The sequence below is a fragment of the Cavia porcellus genome, unplaced genomic scaffold (genome assembly GCF_034190915.1).
Source record: "Cavia porcellus strain 051 isolate PalLab524CR breed Dunkin Hartley unplaced genomic scaffold, mCavPor4.1 scaffold_10, whole genome shotgun sequence".
Classification (NCBI taxonomy): Eukaryota; Metazoa; Chordata; class Mammalia; order Rodentia; family Caviidae; genus Cavia; species Cavia porcellus.
Genome location: NW_026947493.1, coordinates 83,887,831 through 83,911,554, shown reverse-complemented (window position 1 = coordinate 83,911,554; position 23,724 = coordinate 83,887,831). Strand labels below are relative to the sequence as shown.

Sequence of the window (23,724 nt, the reverse complement as noted above, 5' to 3'; positions counted from 1 at the left end):
CTGCCGCTGCAGCCCCTTCTTTTCAGTACCAAGAAAGAAGCAGCATGCTACGACCTCAGTCCCCTGAAGGGCCGTGTGTTCAGAGCCTCGTGGCCTTGTGGAAGGTGGCTGGCTTGTGGGTGCTGTACCCGTTGACTGCTGACGAATCCATGGCTACTGTGCTTTGGGAGGAGCCCAGTCTGAGAGGGAGGTCCCGGACTGTGACCTGCAGGCTGTGTCTGCGCTCAGCTGCTCCCTCTGCTTCCTGGCCACCGTGGTGTGAACAGCTTTCCTCCGCTGTGTCCCTGCCTGGAATGAGGCTTTTGAGACCATGAGCCAAAGCAGGCTCTCTCTTTTAGGATGTGGCGTCAGGTATCGCATCGTAGTGACCTGAAAGAGACTAAGACTCAGCTGACGGTGAATCCAACCCGCAGGGCTAACGCACCTGCAGAGGATTAATGATGCAGCAAGCTTCGACTTCCCAAAGCCGACGACTTTTGTTTTATTCTCTCCCGGCCCAATGGACCAAATAATTTCCAGGATTTTTTTATTTGTGAGTCTCTGTTAACTATATCCAAAAGATTCCTGAATGATGATTTCTATATCCATTCCTAAAGAAATTAAGTTACTTTATTATATAATGTGTTGAGATAATTTCTATATTTTAGATAAAATATGTGTGTATATATGTGTATGTTTATATGCATAAAGTTTTATAATGAAGCTTACAGTTCTTCTGGAATTAAAACCACAGGCCCGAATGTCACTCAGGCCATTTCCGCAGTAATAACAGCTTTGCACAGCATCTGTTCAAAGCACTTTAGGCTCTGAATTCTGGGGCCAGGTTGCCGTTCTTTAGAGGACCGTGCCTGTCCCTGTGGTACCAGACTCACCCCTGAATACTTTGAGCCAGACATCAATTACGCTAAGATCTCCTCGTGCTCTTGTAGGTTGTTTCCTGTTTCCTGTTTGCAAAAGCAGCTGCAGGAGTAGAAGTAGCAGCCTCACCTCCACCCTTCCCTGCCGCGTCGGGTGTTCGAGCAGTGCGCTCACGCCGCGTGCTCTCGTTGCAGGGCTGCTGTCTTGCTGCTGCTGAAAGCTGTCACCACACAGAGTACGGCTTGGAGACCCGAGGCGCTGCGTGGCTGCACACTGTGAGTTGTAAATTTTTAACCTCTCGAAAAACGTGGGCATCTGATGGTGCAAGTCATGATTCAGAAGATGACAGTGTTCTGTCCTGGTCAGGTTGCTGTGCGACTGTTTTTGTATTTGGTGCAGAGAAGATAGTAGCTTACCTCGGTGATGCCATGGGGTGTCCATATGCATTTCTTGACAGATTCATGTGTTACTGAACAAAAAGCTCCACATCCATTCTGGTTTTTAGAGAAATTCCCATTTTCTTCTGTGGTGACTGATTAAATGCAAACCTTGTGTAAGTATTAAGGAGATTTATTGGAAAGAAACAAAATAAAACAAAACAGGAGATATGATAATGACCTTAATATCTGGCTTGTTTTCCCTGGAAACCAAGGTGGTCTCTGCTTTTCCCTGCTTTCCAAAGCTGCTCATTCGGTGAGGGAAATTGAAGAGGATATTGTGCGGCCAGAGGACGGCATGCTTTCTAATCCAGCAGTGATGCTTTTGAAAATCCGTGATAGTATCATTAGAGCAGCAGCACCAGTAGTTCTGAATTTCCTGTTGAGATAGAGCGTTATTACTTTCCTGATTTGTTGGTATGAGTCTCAAAAGCCATCTCACTGAATATTTAGGAAATTGGCTTTTCAGGAAGGAAAATTACTGCTATATGAATTTCTTGGAAAGATTTCAAATAAGCTAATGGCCCCAGATGAGAGCCGGCAGAGATTTATAGCTAATGTGGCAGGACTTAGGCTCCAGCGATAATTTTTGTGCCTGTTGGAAGCCAAGCGTGACTATTAATCTAATCTCTTTCGGCCACATAGCTTTGTATAAGGAACAGATGGTACAAATAAAATAAATAGAAGCCAGGAGAAGACCTGTTTCTTTGTTTTTGTTTTTTATATTCTGCTGATGTGACAGGGAAGGGAGCTAAGCTGATGCAAAATGAAACTTTAATGTCCTGCTCTTTGCTTCGCTCCACCCCGCCCCATAGCTCTCTGTGGTTTGCTTATTAAATGAGCAGAGGGGCTTATCTGATTGTAACCAGAAAGTGAAAGTGAAGATACTTACTCCAAATGTGACAGGTTACACCTTTTAATCTATTCAACAGCAATGAAATATTTGAGACGTATTTTCCCCATGTTGATGTAGAGAGCCGCCTCCATCCAATTTCACCTCTCTTGGAGGCCGTGGTATAACTGTGTTCAACCTGGTTTGGGATCAGGGAGCCCGGGATCTTTCTTCCTTCGTGGTTTGGTTGAACACCTATGAACGCCGTAACCTTAATATGGCAGTGGCCTTCTTTGTGCCATCAAACTAAACCATCATAGGAAAGTGCATTTTTGCCTAAAGACAGCAAAGCATGCCCAGCGTAGGAATCTTTTCTTTGACGTGAAGATGTAGAGGATCACGATGATGCTACTGGCTTCTGGTCTTTTGTGCCCCTCCTCAAGCACCCGTCACCCACTCTTGTGCCTGAGATCTTGGGGACAGGGGATTCTCAGCTGTCCATTTCCTGGTAGACCGAGCCTAAATAAGCTCCACTTTATCCCCATTTATGTGTGGGCCGAGGAGGGTCTCACCCTTGAGGTCTGTGTCAGACCCAGGGAGGAAGACGTGGATGAGAAGGTGCCCAAGGTGCCCTGGCGCAGGGAAGAAGCCACTCCCAAGTGGGTGGCTGCTGGCTGGAGAGTGGTGGGGAAGCCGGACAAGGGGACGAACTTCTTAGCAGAGGATCGTTGCCCAGCAGGGACTTTCCCACAGAATCGTGAGAGTCAGAAAGTTCTCTCCGTGTTTCCTGGGATTTGTGTAAGAAATCCACACACTCAAATAAAGACTGTTGCCTGGTGGCAGAGATTTCTTTTAAAGTGAAGCATGCAAGCAGATGCTAGGTTTCCGACCGTTACTGACGTCCTGATGCTTGGATATCTCTCATCAGGGCCTTGTAGTTAGTATTGTTCTGTCTGCATCGCCCAGAGATCCACCCTGTTCACCAGGGCTTTGCAGGTGGCTAGCTTTTGTGTCACAGGGCGTCCCACGGAATTACACTTTTCTGCAGTTTTCACAGCCTCTTTCTGCCTCCTTTTAAAAGTAATGAATGAAGAAAGAGTCCGCTACCCTTTATTTTCAGTTCTCCATTGGCACAAGGCACCTATTTCTCTAATGGAAGGCGCTTCATTCCGGGTCTGATGGACAGAGCTTCTCACATCTGAGCGCACAGGCCGTCCATCCAGGGACTGCTAACGGCTGCTCCCAGATGTGTCCAATGCAGGCACAGAGACAAACAGGACCCTCCAAGTCATTGATTTCCTGTCAACCATTTTTCACTCAGTCATGCGCCTAATGCAAAGACAGCTAATAAATGCAGCGAAAACTGAAACTGCATTTCTGTTATTTTGTAGGAAAAGAATAGTAAGAGAGCGGTTGGTTTCCCAGCAGTCTTGTGAGGAATCCTCTTAGTGTCGTGGAGATGGGTAGTTGTGGCTTGCAGTAGATCTGTGATGATCTCAGTGAGCTGGGAAGTGTTGACTGAGCCCTGGGGGAGAGTGCTAGGGTGTAACGTGCACTCATGCATTTGGTAACAGACCCTGTTCCTTGAAATATAATTTGTTTATTCACTCACTGTTGATTGACTGAACACTGGCTTGGTGGCAGGCATGTGCTAGGTGACAGGGTATTCACAGGGGACAGGGTACATGATTTGTACGTGCTTTAAGTAGAGTGATGCTGTGGGTGGATCTTGGGTGTCCCCCGAGGGCTCACGGGTGGAAGGCCTGGTCCCCAGCCCATAGTGCTATGGGGGTAGTTGGACCTTTAAGGGGTGGGGCCTCTTGGAGAAATTGGATCACCATTGGATCACCAGGGTGTGTCCCGGAAGGAGATGTTGGCACCCATCCCCTCCCTCTCTCTCTGCTTCCTGGCTTCTCCCACTACATTTCCCCCATGATTTGCTGTCTGCCCAAGGCCCAAAGCCAGTGGCACCAACTGGCACTTCTGAAACTGTGAACCCCATAAAGCTTTCCTCGTTGTAAGGTGGTTCATCACAGGTGCTTGTCTCCTTGATGGAGAGTTGGCTAAAGACAGCAAAGCAGATGTGGTGTGGCACTCCTTAGGACTCGAATTCAGGCCATTGTTGCTGGAGAGCAAGGACCTATGGGGCCAGGGACAGCCAGAGAGGTGGCAGGGACCAGTTAGAGGGTAAATGAATGAAAAACCTGAGTGGTTTATAGCAAGAAAGAAGTCCTATCTTCTCCTGTCATTTGTGTAAAAGGAGCTTGCAGTTGTACAGTGGCTGAGACAAAAAATTCATCTATTCATTCATTCATCCAGTAAGCAAGAGAGAAAACATCCCTGCTCACATGGATCTTAAATTCTGTTGGCTCAGGCAGATTATATGGTGACCAGCAGACACAGCAGGTTCACAGCCACCCTGAGAGGAGGCTAAGGACAGAGCTCTTCATGGCACTCAGTTCACAGGTGAAGACTGGTGAAATTCCAAGAGGAAGACAGAAGGGAACTGTGGGGTCTGGATTAGTTTATTCTGGTTTCTGCAGAGCTGGCAGTACTTGTGTCCTCTTTAGGCTTCTCCACCTCACTCTGCAGCAGGGGGGATGTGTGGTGGGTGGCTGCAGCTCCAGATGTTCCCGGGGGAAGGACCTAAGAGGATGGGAAAATACAGGAGAGACAAAGCTGGGGTCAGGAGGAGCCTCCCCTCCTGATGGGAGGGAAGGAACTGCCCAGCCCCTGCGGGAGGTTCCTTTACACACTCAGGAGGAGCATGTCAATTTCAGCCCACTGCCCAGCACCTTGTCTGCCTGGCCCGCCTGGGCCCCTTGCCTGCTTGGAGCTGGAACAGCTTGCTTACCTGGCTTGTTTTGGGCTCTCGTGTTTACAGGGCTGGCCTTGCTTTAGCCCCACACGTGTGACCAATCTGCAGCTTCAGCGGCTCCCTACAAGGATGGGAAAACAATGTAGGCCTGTGTGTGTAAATAACCAAGCTGGTGCTGACCCAGAAGTGTCTGAGAGGCAGACACTTTAGTTTACCAGAAAAACATGGTACACCCGAGCAGACCCTTGATACGGGCTGTAGGTTTGGCACATGCACCATCCCTAAGAATGGGGCAGATCTTACATTCAGTGTGCGTGTTTGAGTATTTCTTTCCTGCGTTCCTAAAACGCTCGTGACCTAGTGTTCAGAAAATGCTGTGTCCCTGGAGCTTATTGGGGTTTTCAGTTGGACCTGTCTGCCCTGAAGTTCTGCTGGATGAGTTCCTCGTGGCGAAGTGTGCGTATTGCCCGGAAAGTGTTGCTGCTGTCACACTAGAGCAGCTGTGACCGGGGCCTCCAGTCTTGGTTCGAGGTGAGAGGATTCGAGGCAGGGGTTTATGGTATGGATGGGAGGCGTAATGACCGCCTGTTTTAATCTTTAAGAACTTCCCTCCTCTCATTCAGAGCGTATGAAGCAGTGGTTATTTCTGTCTGTGTTAGTCTCTTCAGGCTGCTGTAGCAACATATCACAAACGGAGTGGCTTGTAAGCAGCAGAAACAGATTTCTTACAGTGGCGGGGGCTGGGGAGCCTCAGCCCAAGGGGTGTTGGCCGCCCCAGGGTCTACAAGGACCTGCTCCCAGGGGCATAGACAGCGCCCTCCCGCCGTGTCCTCCCATGGTAAGGGGCGGCCTTTAGAAGGGCGCTCCCCTTGGACACAATCACTCCCCAAAAGCTTTGCTTCGCGGTCCTATCTCTTTGGGGTTAGGATTTCAGTGTATGAATTTTAGGGGGGACAAACATTGAGATCACTGCATCCCCAAGGAGTCTGTTTGGGAGAGACCATGGGTGGTGTTGGGGTGCTCCTGCCACACCATCTTGCGGGAGCACAGTGACATGCTTCCATTGCACTGGGCTGTACTGGGCATTTGAAAGTGGGTGGCATCCTGGCGCCCGTAGTTCATGATCGCAGTCATGGACATTGCCGAGTCCCCGGGAGGAACAGGGTCAGCACTATCACTGCTGCAGCATGCCACCACAGTGCCTCAAAGTGGCAGGCTATGGCTTTGTACTGCAGATGCATCCAGCTCTGAACCCAAAGCTTTCAGTGTAACAGGTCACTATCTTTACGGTTCTATGGTTCTTGTATCACAATTAAAAACAATACAGTGAGGCCAGAATTGGAAGACTAATTAGGCATTTACACAGCCTTGTATGTGAAATCCTCCTGTGGCCATGTTTTCCTGGGGACTGTACCCTCTGAGAGATTTGTTTCACTTGTTGAAACCTTGTACAGTTTTACCCTGACAGTTTATAAAGCTTATTTAATGGTCTGTCTGGTTTTTTAAAAGAGACATCTAGGGGCTGGGGACCTAATTCGATGGCACAAGTGCCTGCCTAGAAAGCGTGAGGTCATGAGTTCGATCCCTGGTACCAAAAATAAATAAATAAATAAATAAATAAATAAATAAATAAATAAATAAATAAATGAGACATCTTGGGAACGCTTACTGCTGTACGAGACCCGAGTCAGCCACCTGGTCGTCTGCGAGCCTGAGTAGCCTTTTGACGATACAGAGAAATTTTATCATCGTTTATTGGTGTAATGTTCCCCCCATAATATCTGTGGTTTAATCGGAGTGCCTGAGATGGAAAGAATGTGTTCTGTCACCCTACAGCTAAGAAGCAGCATCGCAAAGTCACCTTAGGCACCCACAGTTAAATCTCCTCTGGTGGTGTCTGCCACCATGTGCCTCAACGCCCGGGAAGACCTACCACTGCACAAGTTTGCTGGACACTATGACATCATTCGGCAAACTATTTTCAATAGTTTGTTCTTACTGCTGTGATTTACTTCATGTACGGCCTCCTGCCTCACAGCGTCACATGCAGATCTAAGGAAGTCAGCATTATTTGTGAAATACAGCTTCCTGTGGGTCACCGTCACGACGGGGATGTTTAGGATTCTCATTCTCTTCCCTGCAATGCTTCGGAAGCGCTTGCCTAGGGCTTCTCAAACTCTGCAAGAGCTGAGTTCGTTTTTAAATTTCCAGCTGGTCACACGGCAGTATGGGGGGTGCTCTTGTTGGGGACCATGCTTAGGTCCTGCCATGTAAATAAGGCTCCATGGAGCTCCACGGTACCCAACTCACCCTGCCCCATGCGCCCAGAGCTGTAGCGACATTGCTTGTGGCCAGTGTCTAAAGCAGGACTTGTGATGACCACTGGCCTGGTCACTGCTCTGAGCGATGTGCTCCGTGAGGCCAGGGCCCTGCTGGCTTCTTTTCCTGCTGTAACATAGCGCCTGGTTCTACCTATCACACAGTGAGTGTGTTTATTACACACATACGTGGCCGTGCACAGGCACCTGCCTCTGGGTAGTGTGGTCACGTGTGATCCCCTTTTAACACCCACAGGATTCTCACGCCTTGACTGAAACAGATTAGGAGTGTGTGATACTTTGTTTTCTTTTTGGTACTGGGAATCGAACTCAGGACCTCATACTTGCCAGGTAGGTGCTGTGCTGCTGAGCTGTATTGCTGGCTGTGTGACACTTTTGGACTTACTTTATTTTAAAAAATATTTTTTTTGAGACAAGGTCTCATGACATACTTTAGGCTAGACTTCAGTTCACTATCTATGTAGACGAGGTTTGTCCTGAACTTGGGGCAATCTGCCTGCTTCAGCCTCCCAAGTGCTGGGATTATAGGCCACCACATCTAGCAGGCTGATTTGTTATGAAAATATATGCTGTTTAATATAAAATCTACCAACAAAAAAATGTAATCCTTGCCCCTACTGCTTGCTTGAGTTTACAAAAGGAAGATTACCTGATTAATAATTTGATTGTATTTTACTAGACAGTTGCAAAAGGTCATGTGATTCAAGTTCACTTACACAAAATAGAAGCTTAAAAGAAATCTAAAAACAACCTTTAAATGGCAATATTGTCTGAGAGGAATTTGTTTCTAGTGCAAGAAACCTCCTCCCCGGCTGGGTGTGGTGGTGTATGCCTGTAATCCCAGTACTGTGGAGGCTGAGGCAGGAGGATCACTGCAGATTTGAGGTCATCCAGGGCTACACAGTGAGTTTAAGGCCAGCCTGGGCTGTACAGTGAGACCTTGTCACAAACAAACAAACAAAACCCACCTCCCCAAAACCACACAAAGCTATATTAAAACCTTAATTTGCTTCATTTTATGCCACCAAAGGGATACACTGAAACTTTGACCAGCCTAAATTAAGAGCATTTCTGAAAAAGTGAGAGTCATATGGAGTTGATGTAGCATCTACCACTGTCATTTGTACTGGGGAAAACACCTGAGACAGGAATCACATTTTTCAAAATTTAAAATGTTGAACTTGGCGTGGTGGCACATGCCTGTGAAGTTGGCGTGGTGGCACATGACTGTCATCCCAGCACTCTTAGTTGAGGCAGGAGGGCCACTGAGTTTGAAGCCAGCCTGAGCTACATAGTGAGTTAAAGGACAGGCTGAACTACATAGCCAAACCCTGTGTCAAACACAAACAAAAAATAAAACAAAATAAAGTATAAGAGATTTAGAATAAATTCCTTGCTAGTGCTGTTTGAACGTGCATTTCTGGCTGTCAGTAGCTCTAAATGTCCCCCTGAAGTGGTCAGGAGTCACAGTTGAATGCCCATATTTCCACTGAATGTTTCATTGTATTAAAGTGAACAGCCAAGAAAAACAGCCATTTACTATATGTTTTTCCCACTCTTTTTAGCCACTTACTTTTCCATGGGACATTTGCTATTTCTGGGAAACATATGGCATATGACCAGAATTATAATTAGAAACACTTTGATGTTATAGGAATTCAAAACCGAGCATTTTCTAGCTTTATTAGATCAGTAGCTTTCTCTGAAATGTAAAACATATTCCAACTGCATTTTGGGGTCAGCTTCCTTGTGTCTTCTACTAGTGCAGCCTTTGCCTGTTATCTTGGTTCCTTTCTCTCACTGCTGGCACCCCAAATTAAGGAAGGAAAGGTTTATTTAGCTCACTGTTTGTGGAGGTTTCAGTCCATAATCAGCTGCCTCCAAAGCAGGGTGGTGTGGCACAGGGCAGTACTTCAAGGCAGCAGCCAGAGCAAAGAAGGAAAGAGCAAGCCTCTTTCCCTCCCTTGGATAGTCCAGGTTATCCCCTCTCCCCCTCCCACCACCCCTGTCACACTCACAAATATCCTTGCCCTCCTCTTGCACAGGACAAGAATATTTACACAGTAAGAACCTTGGCTCCTTCCTAAGTCTCTTAGTTAAACTTTTAAATTTGTCAAGTTGACATAATGTATCAACCATAACACCTGTCTTGAGGGGAAGTGTTTAAAGACTTGTAAGAGTTGTTAGAGAACCACAGACTTTCCAATAGGAGACTGACTCACCATCGAATTCTCCTGGGCTGGGGACATGGGAGAACCATTTTTGTTTGGTGTTGAAAGCCATTGGTGCTGTGTAGACTGGTTATTCAAAGAATGTAGTTTGAGCCATCTTGTGTTACTAATGCAGTCCTAGAGGACTAAAAACCCCCAAGCTTTCTTAGCAGTATGCAAAATTGTACTTATTCTTTTGAGCACAGCCACAGTAGCGATAAGTAGTATGTTTCATTGTAAAGTTGCAAATCATTGTTTTGCTGGAAAAAGCGGGTCCTAGCATTCCTAAACTCCACATTAGTAAAGAGTTAAACAGGTGGCATTTAAAAGAAGACAACGCATTTGAAATAGAAAAGGAGGCAGAGAGAGATGACAGGCAGCTGTTAGGTCATGTAGGGAGCACTGGAAAATGAATTGCTGTCTGGCTACCAGCTGGTCTTAGACCCTTTCTTCCTGGAATCTGATTGGCTCCCTGGCTTGTCTTTCATTCTAACCTAGGATTTCTTTGGGTCTTGTGACCTTTCCCTGTCATTTGGTGGCAGGTATATTGCTGTGGCCCTGTCACCCCTGCAGGATGTGGGAATGTGCTGTCACATCGTGCAGGCTGCTGTATCTTCTAGGCAGTAACTGAGTCCCTAATCACCCGAAGCAGCCGAGTCCTGGTTTCCTTCCAGCAAAAAGGCAGCGCCTTCACGACTGACGGAGCTAGCACCCCCATGCTCTGCCTTTCACCTTGTGTGCTGGAGAACAAGTTGGTGTCTGCGAGAATTCGATCTGGATGGACTTCCACGCAGCCCTCCTTTCTTCTCCAAATTAGGATCGCCACTGTGCGTCGGAGAATCCTGACATTCCTCAGCTGCTTTCCCATTCTCTGCTTCCAGAGTCACCCCAGCTTGATCTCTTAACTCCTACTCAGCGCTAGGAAGAGCAAGGAACCCCAGGGACTAGGTCTAAAAACACCCATCTGTGAAGAGGGCTGGGCAAATTGAGAGGAAAGAAGGGCCAAGCCCATGATAAAGGCAGTGAGGAAGAGTCAGTTGGCTGCCAGCACAGAGGTAGCCATTTATACTGGAGGGGAGCGATGTCCCGTTGGGACTGTCACCCGTGACTGACGTCTGTTCCGTTCCAGGATGTGCGGCCATGCGTCAGGGACCTGAATCCGTGGAGGCTGGCTGAATTCTTTGTCCTTCCAGGGAAGGGTCTTGAATGTGTGCGTGCGTGCTCCTCGGTGTCTGTGCCTTCCCTTCCCTTGGTTTGTTGTGTCCTAGAATCACTAATGATGCACCCACTTCTTTCTGTGTGTTTGCTAATTGGGTGTTTTGAAAAACCCATCCATGCTGGCTTAAATAATGAACAGAGAATTAAAAGGCTTGAGAGGGGCTGGGAAAGATAGAGAGACCACAGTGGTCATGGAAATCCATAAAAATATCACCCGAGATTGCTGTTATCCCAGTAACCCGGGGAGACAGCACGCTGGGGAGAGAGGTTGGGAAAACATACTCACAAGGAAAAGATGAAAGGCACAAAGTTGGCAAGAGACCATCCTGTGACGATCATTCGCACGCAGGAAATCCGATTTGATGGAGCATGGCTGGACGGCCCTCAGCAGCTGCTCCCTGTGGGGAAGGGGATTCCCAAACACAGGGCCAAGGGCCAGGATTACAGCCTGCTAAAGTAGGTGGAGATACCGAGGACAGTCAGATCCCCCTGGGCCCTCAGGGCGTCACTGCAGAAGATGGGAACGTGGAGATTGTGACTAGAAATCATCCCAGGAAGAGTAAAATCCCAGTGGCTGGGTTTGCATACTAACTTGAGGGATAAGCTTGAGAGTGTAGATATCAGCCCTTTATCTCATAGGAAATGGACCATCCTCCCCCACCCACAAAGACCAAGACTAAACCTAAATCTAAGACTAAAAACAAGGTCATGGATTATCAATCAAGGTTAATGATGTCATCTGTATGCCCTTGCTACCACTGGATCAATATTACCCAAGTAACTATACTTGTAATTTTATTGGTGGGTCATAATTTTGACCTATGCTGGACCCGCCTCATGATTTTTCCTATAAAACTTCCTTTGAGAGGTGACCTCGTTGGCAGCCCATCTGGGGCCCCACCTGCCTCTCAGGAGTCCCCATCCTATTTCCCTGTCCTTTTCTCCAGTAAATTTTCCTATGCTTAGCTCAGCTGTTCCTTATAATTCATTCCACGTCTTTGGGGAGCACAAACTTGGTGAATCTGACATCTGGCATTTCCCCTGTATCACCAGGACGTTAGAGTCCAAGGGACATCTGTGTCTGACTCTCTGGAACTTGGAACAAATGACTTAACCTCTGCAAACACGCAGTTCTTCATCCCCACGATGGAAAACAGCAGTTTGTCATCATTGTAACCTTGTGTCAGAAGGTCGGGTGCGGGAAGCAGAATCGAGGTGGTCGGTGTCTAGACCGCTTCCTGGCGCTCAGCAAACACCCAGGACGGGGAGCTGTGGCTGTGGTGCGTGGTGCTGTCCATTTTGCGGGCAGTGCGCTCAGCCTGCACAGCTCAGGGTGTAAGGCGCCTCGCAGGAGGGCCACCACTCCACTTCCTTCCTCTGCCCTCTCCTGGGCAGTTTGTTTTCTCCCCTTCCCCCCTGTCTTTCTCCTCCACTGAGGGACAGGAGAGGAGCTGGGAAGCTGGATAAGAAAAGCACAGCCACGGCACTGGGGCCTTCGGTGGTCGGGTCAGAGTGGACGGAGACAAGGGCTGAAGGAGGCCAGAGGACAGCGGCCGGCCGGGTGACCCCAGTGTGCGGCCATTGCCCTGGCCGTGCTTACCTGGCATTTGGACCTAGCTGGTTTACAATCCAGAGTTTCCATTCGCCCTCTATTACAACGTAAACCTGCTTGCTTGACGCTGGCCTAGATTGTCTCTTTTACCCATTGCAAATTCCCAAGCGTCCAAGGCAGCCGCAAGTCCTGACTCAGTCTCCCCTGCCCTGCCATCTCTCTGACTTCATCATAGTGATGATACAAGACCTCCAAATAATCCAAATATAAGGGAAATATTCCAACGCCAATCCTGCTAAACACCCAAAACATTGAATTGGTGTTCTTCAAAATCAAAGAATGAATTCTAAGGAACACAGATGGTTACCACTAGGAAATATTTATTGAGGGAAGGATAGCTGCTGTCTAAGAGTGACAGAAGGGGGGCCAGGAAGTGGGTTTCCATGAGCCCACTTCTCAGAGGAAGCTCTATAGAGCAAAACCAGGAGGTGGGTGCAGAATCATGAGGTGGGTGTAAGCTGGGACAAAACTCTGATCACCCAGTGAGATTCCAAGTATAGTCACATAGGTAATGTCGCTCCCATGGGGAACCAAGTCACAATGCAAGTGTGCGTGGAGAGGACCAGGACCTCTCCTGGAGCGGGGAGTGGGGAGTGGGGGGTACGGTGGTGTCAAGGTCCTGGTCCCCCACCCGGGAGACTGATGCCCACCTAGAATATTGTTCATTGTTGTTTGTCCCTAGGTGTAGTCACTTCATCTACATCTTAAGGCCTGGCCTTCACTGAATGTGCCTTCCAGTCCCTGGCTCGGTCTGACCGCCTGGAGCATTCCTGCCTGACTTAGCTGTCTGTAATAGTACCACCCTCTTAACCCTGGCTGCGCAGAGTCAGGAAGGGAAGACTTGGGCATCAGAAAGACCATCGAGCAGTAAGGTAGTGGGGAGGGTTAGGGCAAATGAGTTGGGGCTCCCGTTCCATTCTGCAGCCGTTCTCTGGGGTAACGCTGGGCCAGACATGTGACTTTTCTAGGCTTCCGCATCCAGACCGAAAGGATTGGACCAGGTGCTTCTAGGTGCAGATTTAATGACAGTGCTGTCCTTGGTCATCTGATTTATCCATCCAGAGTGACGTGTGTACAGATTTCTGGTACCTGATGTGAAACTGTGAGTCCTATCCTGCCTGGTGAGTCATAGGGTAACAGCTGCTTCCCCCTCTGCCTGGCCTGGGCTGGAGGCTTGCAGAGCAGGCAGGAGGCGAGCCAGGGGCTGACCTCAGGCCACCTTCCCAGCACCAACTCAGCCCACCCCGTGGCGCCTTCTTGGCTTTCACTGTGCGGGTCCCAGCTCTCTGATTCTTACTTTCGTGTCCCGTTCTATCTGTCCCATTTTTTACTGGCCTTTTTAGGAAGCCAGCCCTTCTTCATGGTTTAACTTCCACTGCCCTGAGCAGTAAGAGCTGCAGAGTTCAGGGTTAGACGTGCATCTGCTCCACTGTGGGGAGGAGAGAAAAGCCGTTCTCAGCGACGGTGCTGGGTTCCCACAATGGTGGGGCTTTTGGCATGGAGTGAAGTGAGTCAGTCCCGGAAAGAGGAGCGAGAGATACTTCGTTGGCTTAATAATCACGTTGGGAGAGCCGGAGAGCAGACAGTGAGCTGAGTGAGGTAAAGTAGCTGCGGAAGAAGAGGGTGGTGGGGAGAATGCTGGGAGAAATGTTTTCCTTCTAGGAAGCGATCAGTAAGATCGCGGTAAGAGACTTCCAGGAAGCCCTCACTTACAATCTCAGCATACTGATGGATCGCCGGGGGCTCCTCCTGAGGGGCCAAGACCTGGCATCTTTCAGTGAACTTCTGCTCCTGCTCTTGCTCTGAGCGGGTCAGCCCCTGTTGTCTCCTCGGCCTGTGCATGCAGGATGGATTTAAAGCACCAACTACACAGAGAATTAGACTCCAGTCCAGAGTTGCCATGTTGAGCACTCTCTCCTGCTCAGTTACGATGGAAAGTTCTCAGCCTCTATCATAATGCAGACCTGACTGCTTCAGCCCACACCTTTGTACGGTGTTAAAGGATCTGATCCCAGAGAACGAAAATCAGCTGTGTTTGGCGATGCCTCCCCAGCACACAGTGGAGGTGATGGCCTGCACATGGTCACAGCCTGCTGGGGGAACGGCGCCAGGCCTGACCTGCATTGCACACGGCCTCTGTGCAGGCCAAGGAGCTGGGACAACGCGGAATCTAATGAGGGGCACGGGAGCCAAGTCAGCTGCGCAGAGGCGAGTCAGGAAAAGCTTCTGCATGGTGTTGGATTTTTCCAGATTTTTCTGTTTAAAAATAGTGCCACCAGGAGGGAAGGCGGTTGTGGTTTCCATCCTTTTTAAGAGAGGACAGGAACTGGGCGGCCTCTTCTGAGGGGACAGAGCTCCATCCGCACATCAGAGAGCACAGCTGGGTCAGAAGACAGCCAGGGCTGCCTGCCACTGCTGCTCCTCAGGGCCCGTTCCTGGACGGACAGATGGGTAGGCAGATAGATGGATGGACGCAGGAAGCCCAGGAGTGGAACTGCGCTCAGGGAACGTGAAAGAAAGGCCACTCCCACGTGCTCTCTTCCAAAAGCCCAGCCAGGATATTTATACCAAGCTTGGGCTCTCTCCAGACTGGAGAGAACACTTGTCCGAAATTACATTTTCAGGTCTATTTCTGCCAGATGTTCTTTAGATAAGTGATGAGCACTTTTACCTTGCTTTTTTCTCCTTTTCTTTTGTTTTGGTTAATACAGGGTTCCTCGGAGGGCCCCTTTTCATCCTCCCCTGTTTATTTTCTCTTCTCTGTTTTGTTCTTAGATCCATTTGGAGACAGGCTCAAGGCCCCAATCTCATTTCTCTAGATGTTTTTCTTCTGCCTCCTCCTCTTAGGACAGGCTTCCTGCAGGTGTCTCCAGGCCACGGCAAGGCTCTGACCAAGCCTGGAGCAGAGCCCTGGCTGTGTCCAGAAGACACTGTGGTGGGGTGCACTCCCTGAGGGAGCAGGAGCCCCATAAGCTGGAACATTTCGGGGATAATTCAAGCCAATAACAAGTTCAGTCACTGGGCCAGAGAAAAACAAATGCCCATGAACACTTTAGATGTGATTTTACTTTCGATCGCTTAGTTCATGGAAACTTTATATGGCTGGGGTGACTGCTGTGGGAATACACAGACCTGAGCCGAAGTGTGACGGAACCCCTCTGATAAAGGCAGAGATGGGGGGACATTTTCTCATTAGTATTTGTGAAACGCTGATTTCTAGCTTTGCTCTTTGGGTGGAAACTCACTTTTCTGTCAGTAGGGAGCAATCCAGTGATTACATTTCTGGGCCGAGGAGAAGGGTTCAGTTTGTGAAATGGGGGTGGGGTGGGGGTGGGGTGAACCACTCTGCAGGGACCGCAGCGGCCAATTCCGTCCGCTCTTCTCGCCAGGGAACATTTCGCCCTTGCTGAGGGCCTGGTGTGTTTTCTGTTTTTAATTTCCTCAATTTCCAAGCTGTAGAATAACATATTCTGGTGTCTGCTTCCTGGAAACAGAGAACAGAAAGTAAATATTTGAGAAATTTGATACAGAGAAATTCAGTTTGAAGCTTGTCAGAAAAGATGCTTGAAATCAAGCTCCAAGAAAATAGTGCACTTCCTCGCATCTGGTTTGTCATGATTTGATGGAATTAGTCCTTGTCGCCCACTGTTGCAGAATTTCATACTAAAATGTGAGCAGAAAGACAGTGGGAACTCCACTGTGGGAACCATGCCCAGCACCAGCCCCTGCACAGATGCGAGACTTAAACGTTGGGACATCTGGTTAAGTCCTTCATTAACAGAGCGTCTTCTAGAGCTCCCGTTACAGGGTTAGTGTCTTTCAGCTGACTGAGGTCAGAGCCCGGAGGAAGCCACCCCGCTTCCCTGCCTACCTTGGCTCCCCACGATGAGATTCCCAGGCATGCACGTGGGGGCAATGTCCAGCAGCTTCATGGTGCAACAGGCTCACCATGGACCTCATGACTGACTGCAGTTCTGAGGGTCACACCCCAGAGTCAGGGTCTCAGCAGGATCTGCCTCAGCCTCTCCCAGCTTCCAGAGGGCCCCGGCACCCCTTAGCCTTCAGTCCCCTTCTCCCATTGCCCCCACCTCTGCTTCTGTCCCTGCCAGCTCTGCCACCCTTGGCTCTGAGCTGTGCTTCCCTCTGTGAGGACTCTGATGACCATGCCCAGGATGACCTGCCCCCCCCCAGAAGCCTTCTCCTAACCCTGACGGTGCGTCCCTGTGCCACGCTGGGGGCCAGGGTGGGCACGTCCTTGGGAACCTTCCTCTTACATGGACTCTCCAGCTTCACACACACACACACACACACACACACACACACACACACACACACCATGCATACCACATACACTATGCACACACACATCCCACATCACACATTCTGCACACACCACATGCAGCATGAAGTACCACACACTGTGCACACACAATACACTTACCACATGACACACCACACACACCATAGACATGCCCTACACACACCACGTGTACCACACATTCCACACACATCTACACTCACCACACAAACCACAGACCATGTACACACATTACACATGTCACAGACCCCACATATACCGCACACATTGCATACCTCATACACCACACACACAGAGTACACACAATGTACACACACCACACATGTTACACATGCATTGCATGCACATTACATACTACACACCCACACATGCACACTTACCCAGACAAGGTTCACATAGGTCCTTGGGGCCAACCAACCCAACAGGGAATCCTGTGTTGTCAGTTTTGGAAGAAGGTCAGTGCAAAGTCACTGTGGGTACCTGCCCTTGCCTTTGGGATTCCGTTACCCCAAAAGGCAGAGCCCGAGTGGGGCCGGCTGACCCTGGGGCCCAGGGCAGGGCCAGGTGCCAGAGGGAACTCAGTACTGAATTGTGGACGGGCAACATGAGCAGATGCCCGGAGACGAGCTTTGGTCAAAGGGAGCCCGGTGGGCTCCTTTTAAGAGGTGAGGAGGAAGTGGAGTGCGGAGAAAGGGTTCCCTTGTGGCTGAACTTCTGGGTCTTTTGAATGGAACTAGAAATCTACTGTGGTTTGAATCTAAGAAGTGCTCCAGGGTTCAGTGAAGGGAGGCGTGGTCCTAGGGGGCAGGATCAAAGGCGAGGCTCACCAGGGCTCCCACTTCCTCAGTGGAAAGGAAAGGATGGTAGCCGGGTGGAGAAGCAGCTCAGAGCCTGCCAGAGCCTCACGTGGCCACCGTGGGCACTTGCACACCTGTCCTGAACTTACACCTCCACGCCATCCTGGACGGGGGAGACGGCAGGATATGCACTCTCGCCTCATCCTGAAATAAGGCCTGAAGGATTAGTCACCGTGACGTGGGCAAGGGCTGAGCTGACACTGATTCCCCTCCGTGCTCTTCCCACAAGGCATAAACTGCTGGAGAAAGCTGAGAAAGGCTTCCGTGAGCCACACATGAAGACCCCAGTGAGCCGGCGGAGGGCGATGGTGTGACCCTTCTGTCCTTGTCCCTGTTGGGAAAATCTTGGGTCAGGAAGAACCGCCTAGTGACAGTAGCCAGTGAGCCACGGTAGCCAGCAAGCCATGCTTGCAGTTCAGGGATTTGTCATTTTAAACCAATCGAATCAAGATTGTGCTCCTTATGTATTGTGCAGATAGAAGCCAGTCACTCGTGAACGCTTGCTTGTCATTTGAATTGTTTACTTTTAACCAATGCCTGGTAAAGTATGCACTAAGTGTTTTTAAACTTTTGTCCCAGACTTAGAAAGCTCAAGCCTACAAAACGTCAGACCTGGTTCATTTAGATCTGGCTCTCGACTGTAGGACTTGTGCATGCAGCCCCAGAGGACTCAGAGGAAGTCCACTCGGCTCCTGAAATGGCACTGTCGTGTAAGCCGTCACCATCTGAGGATATACTTCAATCTACGCAGTAACTGTTCCGGAAAAGCTGTATCTAAATTAAATTTTTATAATTCGGCTTAGGAGCTCATGAATTTATATTGTGATAATATCTGTAAAACGTTGTTTCCGACTGATTTCAATTCATGGTAGCATCTAATTGTTTGGCTGGATGTGACCGTTAAAATCCTACTGAGGAAGGCCAGGCACGGTGGTGCAGGCCAGTAATCCCAGCACTTGGGAGACTGAGGCAGGAGGATCGTTGTGAGTTCCAGACCTGCAAGGGTTACAAAGTGAGCTCAAGGCCAGCAGAATGGCGCAGTGAGACCCTGTCTCAAAAAGACAAAACAAAACAAAACTAGCAACGTTAGTACAGCAGGTCAGCAACAGTCTTGTTTACACTTACGGAGGTCTGGGGGTGGGTCCTTGTGCAAAGTCAAGGAATTATGTCTGTGATCATGATTGGGACAGATCTATGCCAAGGTCCTCAATGGCTGTGAGCCCCTGAGGTGAACACTGTGACTTCAGCACTGCCCAGAGAAACAAAGACTAACACAGACGATAGCAGCAGCTCAGTGCTGGGCTGAGACCTGCGTGCACGTGCAGTGACCACGGCGCCCTGGTGGTGAGCACGGGGGTCCTCATGCCCCTGCCCGGCTCCTGACATCGGAGAAGCACACGTGGGTCCTGCCAGCCGGAAGCAGGAGGGCGGGAGATCACTAGAAAGCAGAGGTGCTGGTTTGTCCCAGGTTCTTAGCCGAGCTCCACCTACTGACTCGTTGCCGTGGAAACTACTTATTCTTTTAGACTGAAAGTTTCATGTCTATTTGCCTTGAAGTACTGCCTGGTAGCCTTGAGTCTGACTTACCTTTTAATATCACAATATTGTATTAAAATACTTCTCTTTGCTTGAGGCTGCGCTAGCCTGGGTTTCCAGGAGCCTTTGTTCCCTCTGCTCCCCGACGCCCTACTTGAGCATTTCTGTATATATTGTGCGCCGATGGATGGGGGGACCCCACACCCAGCCAGGGGAGCCAGACCTGCAACGGGCCAGAGGTTGGCAGGAATTTAATGGGCCTCAAAGGAGCTGTCCCTGTGCCAGGAGATGGCATCTTCCTTGCCCACTTACCCTACCAAGAGCACAAGTCCAGAGGATCCGAGTTGCCTGTATGAGCTTTGCCACTGCCACACGCCTGATGTCACAGAGCAGCCCCAGGGGCCACCTTCCGGTGCTACGAGCTGGAAATCCAGCGGGAGCCCGGCTGTGCTGAAGTCCATGCAGGAGACTCGTGCATGGCAGGACCGGTGCCCTGGGTTGAATCTGTGCCTCACTTTTCCCTTCAAGGGAGTGCTGAGGCTTGCTAACTTTGACTTGAATATAGCTTAGTTAATTTTAAGTTGATGTAATTTAATGTTTAATAATGACCATGTTGAAGAAGTCACTCACAACATACCTGAATTTAACAGCTTTTAAGAGGCTGTGCAAACCAGTCGTAGCCCACCACTACCTCTGTTTCCAAACAATCTGCTTTTAACACTGATGTTTCCTGAATTTTAAATTTTGATATTACCTTCTCATAATGGAAGGTGAAATCAGATTTAACTCCTTAGCACCACACTCTGAAGTGTGTCTGAGTCACTTTATCATCACTGAACTACAGGGGGAGATCCTACTGATGATGGTGATGATGATGATGATGATGTAAAACAGATTAACAGAGATACCGTGAAGCATTGTTAAATATAAGCTCACTAGAAGGGATGGCTTACAGGGGGATGTGGCTAATGGGTCAAGGTTTCTTTGAAAGCAGACATCTGAACTGGCTGTTGAAAGCAGGGGTTTGCCAGGAGGTGATGGGGGCGAGGATGTCAAGCATCTTGGTAAAGAGTATGAGTCGTGATGTGGCACCGTGAACAGCTGTGATGGAGCTGGCTGGCCGAGGGCAGAAAGTTGTAAGACTGTCATTAGGATGGCCGTGGTTTCCCAGGACCTCTTTGAACTTAGGTAAGGAGGAACATTTTGTGTCACAAAGGATAAGGCTCACTATTTACACAGTAAGCTTCCTTATTTATGTAAAATGTCACATTTAAGTTTGCCTAAACCAGTGTTTTACATCAGCAGCCAAATGCTCCACCCTGTGTGATACATACAGCTTTGCTCACATCCAGTGACGAGCCCGTCACATGTTCTTGCCCAATAGCACGAGGGAGAAGTTCACCCTCCGGTGTCTCAGGAGAGAGGAGAATCCGATGGGGCAGGTGGTGGCCTTTCCTGCCGTGCCGGTGCAGATGACGGGATCATGCTGGGCTCCTCTCTCCCGTGCTGCACATGACTGGTCTCATAGCCCAGCATCTTACCTTCCTCTTCTAAATGTTCCCCATGGCCACTTTTCTATTGCACCCCCAGAATGACTGCCTTCAGTTTTGTCTTTATATTTTTCACCTAGACCACAACAATTATTTCCTGACAGATATTCCTGCCTCTGTGTCCTGCACCTGCCTCTTACAAGACTAGGATATCTGAATGGCTCCCAACTGCCTTTACAGTAAGCTAGAATGCCTGTGATCTGAGCCTGGCTTCCCTGCCCAGCCTCTTTCTCATTATCCCTAGAAGCCTTGGGACAAACCATGGCCACTCCTTGTCCACTGCTTTGTGACCATTCTCCCTATCAAGGGAGCCAGCTCCCTCCGCCTGCCTGCCTCTCACTTTCATGCTCAGCTTGAGCGCTCTCCAGGTGTCTTCTCCAACTCCTCTTTCCTTCCGGCAGCCTTGCCAGGAGGCCCTGGCCCATGCATCCAAGGTCTTGTGCTCCCTTCTGCCCGCCCCCTTCGCTGTGGTTCAGGACGCAGCTGTGGTGCTGACCGCTGTCCTTCAGTGCCTTGTCAGTGCTCTTAGGGTTTATCGTCTAGCATAAATGAATGTCACAAAGTCCTAGATGTTCAGTCTTGATCTGACACCTCATGTCAGTCTGTTTGCTGTTACTGTGACAAAATACATGAGGTTGTATGATAGAGAAGTTTACTTTGCTCCGTTTTAAAGGCTGGATTCCAAGATTGGGTGATCCCTCTAGTGAATGCCTCAGGGAAGGACAGCTCCATGGGAGGAGCACATCCAAGGGCAGTGACTTGGGGAGACGGGCAGTCTGTGGATCCAACACCAGGCAGCTCTGCCTGTAAGAACCGCATCCATTCTCCCAGGAGGAGGGCTGAAATGACTCACTTATGTTCCTGAGGCCCATTGTTTATATTTTCTACCACACTGGGGGGACAGCCTTCTGGCACAGAAACATTCAAACCTTACCCAAAGCATAGCTACTTTATGATTTTGTTTTAAAAACTATTTGATCGACATACGTTGTTAACTCCAGGATAGGGTAATAACTATGCCATGCCTGCATTTGGGCATAAGGCCCTTAAATAATTTTTTTCATAGAGACTGGAATATATTTATTCAGCAGAAAAATACAGCTTTGAAATTAAAAAAAAACACTACTCAAAGATTATGGGTTTCATGCTAGAAGGATTGAAGCATCAAGGGAAACAAAGTGAGACGGGAGAAATTAGAAAATGGGGCAGGCAGTAACTTGCAGGCTATGGGGGAGGTGAGAGAGAAGTCCAGGGGTGGCGAAGGGGAGGGTTCGTGCTGCCCTGTGCCCTTCGGGATTGCAGGTGTCCCCCAGATCCTGTTTGGTATCCTGGGCTGCAAGGGACCGGACTATTTGAGACTGGATCAGAAGCCGAGTGAGGTGGGCGTCACTGTGAGAAGCGTCTGGCCTGCAGGGGAGGCCGCTTGGATTCAGGGGTGTTGGCCACTAAGTGTTTCCCATCCGGGCCTCGGAGTGACCTCAGACAGAGTGACCCACCTGCTGTGACTGGGCTGCAGGAGCTCCAGAGACCCCTGACACCAGGAAGGCTTTCGGCCTTGAGGGTAAACACCCAGTGGAGCGATAGTGTTCCTTTCCTTAATATTCTGTCTGGCCCTTGTTTTATGGAGCTCTGCTGGTCGTTGGGCCAGAGCAGATGTTAGGTCTCTGATTTATAGCCCCCAAAGCAGCAGTTGTCCCTACATGTCCCGTTGGCTTCCTGTGTCTCCCGGGGTCAGACAGCCCTCTCCCGAGGCTCTGATGTGTAAGGGCTTGTGTTTCCCCTGGGCTTCATTTCTCCGCTTCACAGCGCTGGTTGGAGGGAGGCTCAGGGGTCTGGGGCTGGTGGGGTGGGTTTTTGGGCTGCTGATGGTTTCAGACCAGAGAGGAGGAGGCTGGAAGCCCGCTGTCCCCCTCTACCAGGTCCCTTGCCGTCACCCTTAAGTTTCCTGTGAGTCCCCACCAAACCTGCAGTCAACTTCAGTTCAGTCAAAAGAAGAAAATGAAACCATTTCTTGTTTCTTCTTGTGCACAGCAGGAAGCCTTTCCCTGCTGTCGTTCAGAATTGCCCTTGTCTTGGGGAGGGTTATTAAACACCAGCCAGAAATACACGCTAATCTACCCGAATCTCATTTTCACATAAAGCCGTCAGATTTTAGTGCTGGATGTTTTGATCTGTCTGTTAAACTCGCCACCATAAATGTCATGCTGATGGTTTCTCCTCCCTCCCCATTTACTCTTGCATATTTCATTCCCAAATGTCTTTCCATCCCAGTGAACTTAAGCCCTACTGAGAAATGTTAATGTATTTGCCACCCAGGCCCACAGGAGGATTGCTGGGGACGTGGTCTTAGAACTTTCATTTTAAACACTTGTTTAGCACATAAATAAATGCCTGGTGCTCCTGAAAGCACGTTACAGATGTTAATTCATTTTGTGCTCATAAACCCCGCTGAGGTAGATAATATTATCATCTTCATTTTGCATGGAAGGAAACTGAGGCAGAGAGGAGAGAAGTGACGTCAAGTGATGTAGTCAGGGCTGGGCGCGGGCATTTTACAGCTGTAATCGCAGCTACTGTGTTGTATTCTCAAGCAACTTACTTTGTATGGCCGGTGCACAACCTAAAAAATTCAAAAATGTACAAAGAAATCTAAATTTTCTGACTTTTAAGAAATGGAAGCACCAAGTATCATCAGGCTTACTTTTCAAACTCACTGGCAGTCAGCTGTTTAGATAAAAAGCCCACAGTCCTCGGGTTCAGGCCCAACCCCTACAAACCGGGGCATCGGCTGATTCCTGTGTGTAGTAGAGGGGGCACTGCGGTCAGGTGGATGTGACTCCTCCCCTGGGGTCATTGACTGACACCTCCTGAGATCACACTGCCTTATCTGTTACGCTTTGGGCCCTAAATGTCACCCAGAACCCCAGATGCTGAAGTCACACTCACCAGCCTGTGGTGCTGTTGGGAGGCAGGGAGACCTTTAGAGGTGCGGCTTGCTGGGGGGGGGGGTAGCTGGATCATCGTGGGGGGTGGTGTTGGGGTGCTGCCTCCTTCCTGTCTCCCCCTGGGCTTCCTGGCTGCCATGGGATGAGCAGCTTTGCCCTTCCGCACCCTCCCCGGGATCTTGTTCCACCCCACC

General features: G+C 49.4%; 1 protein-coding gene across 5 annotated transcripts in view; it reads left to right on the top strand.

The window, feature by feature from the left end:
• Window positions 1-23,724, top strand: part of Ncald (neurocalcin delta) — a 265,706-nt gene that overhangs the window by 119,531 nt on the left and 122,451 nt on the right. For all 5 annotated transcript variants that reach the window (XM_023561768.2, XM_013143821.3, XM_063257689.1 and 2 more), the window contains one exon: window positions 1,053-1,133. Coding sequence is in view for 3 of the 5 variants with exons in the window: in XM_063257689.1 (XP_063113759.1) it covers window positions 1,053-1,133 (81 nt within the window). In the remaining 2 variants the exon portion in view is untranslated. The remainder of the gene's footprint in view (window positions 1-1,052; window positions 1,134-23,724) is intronic.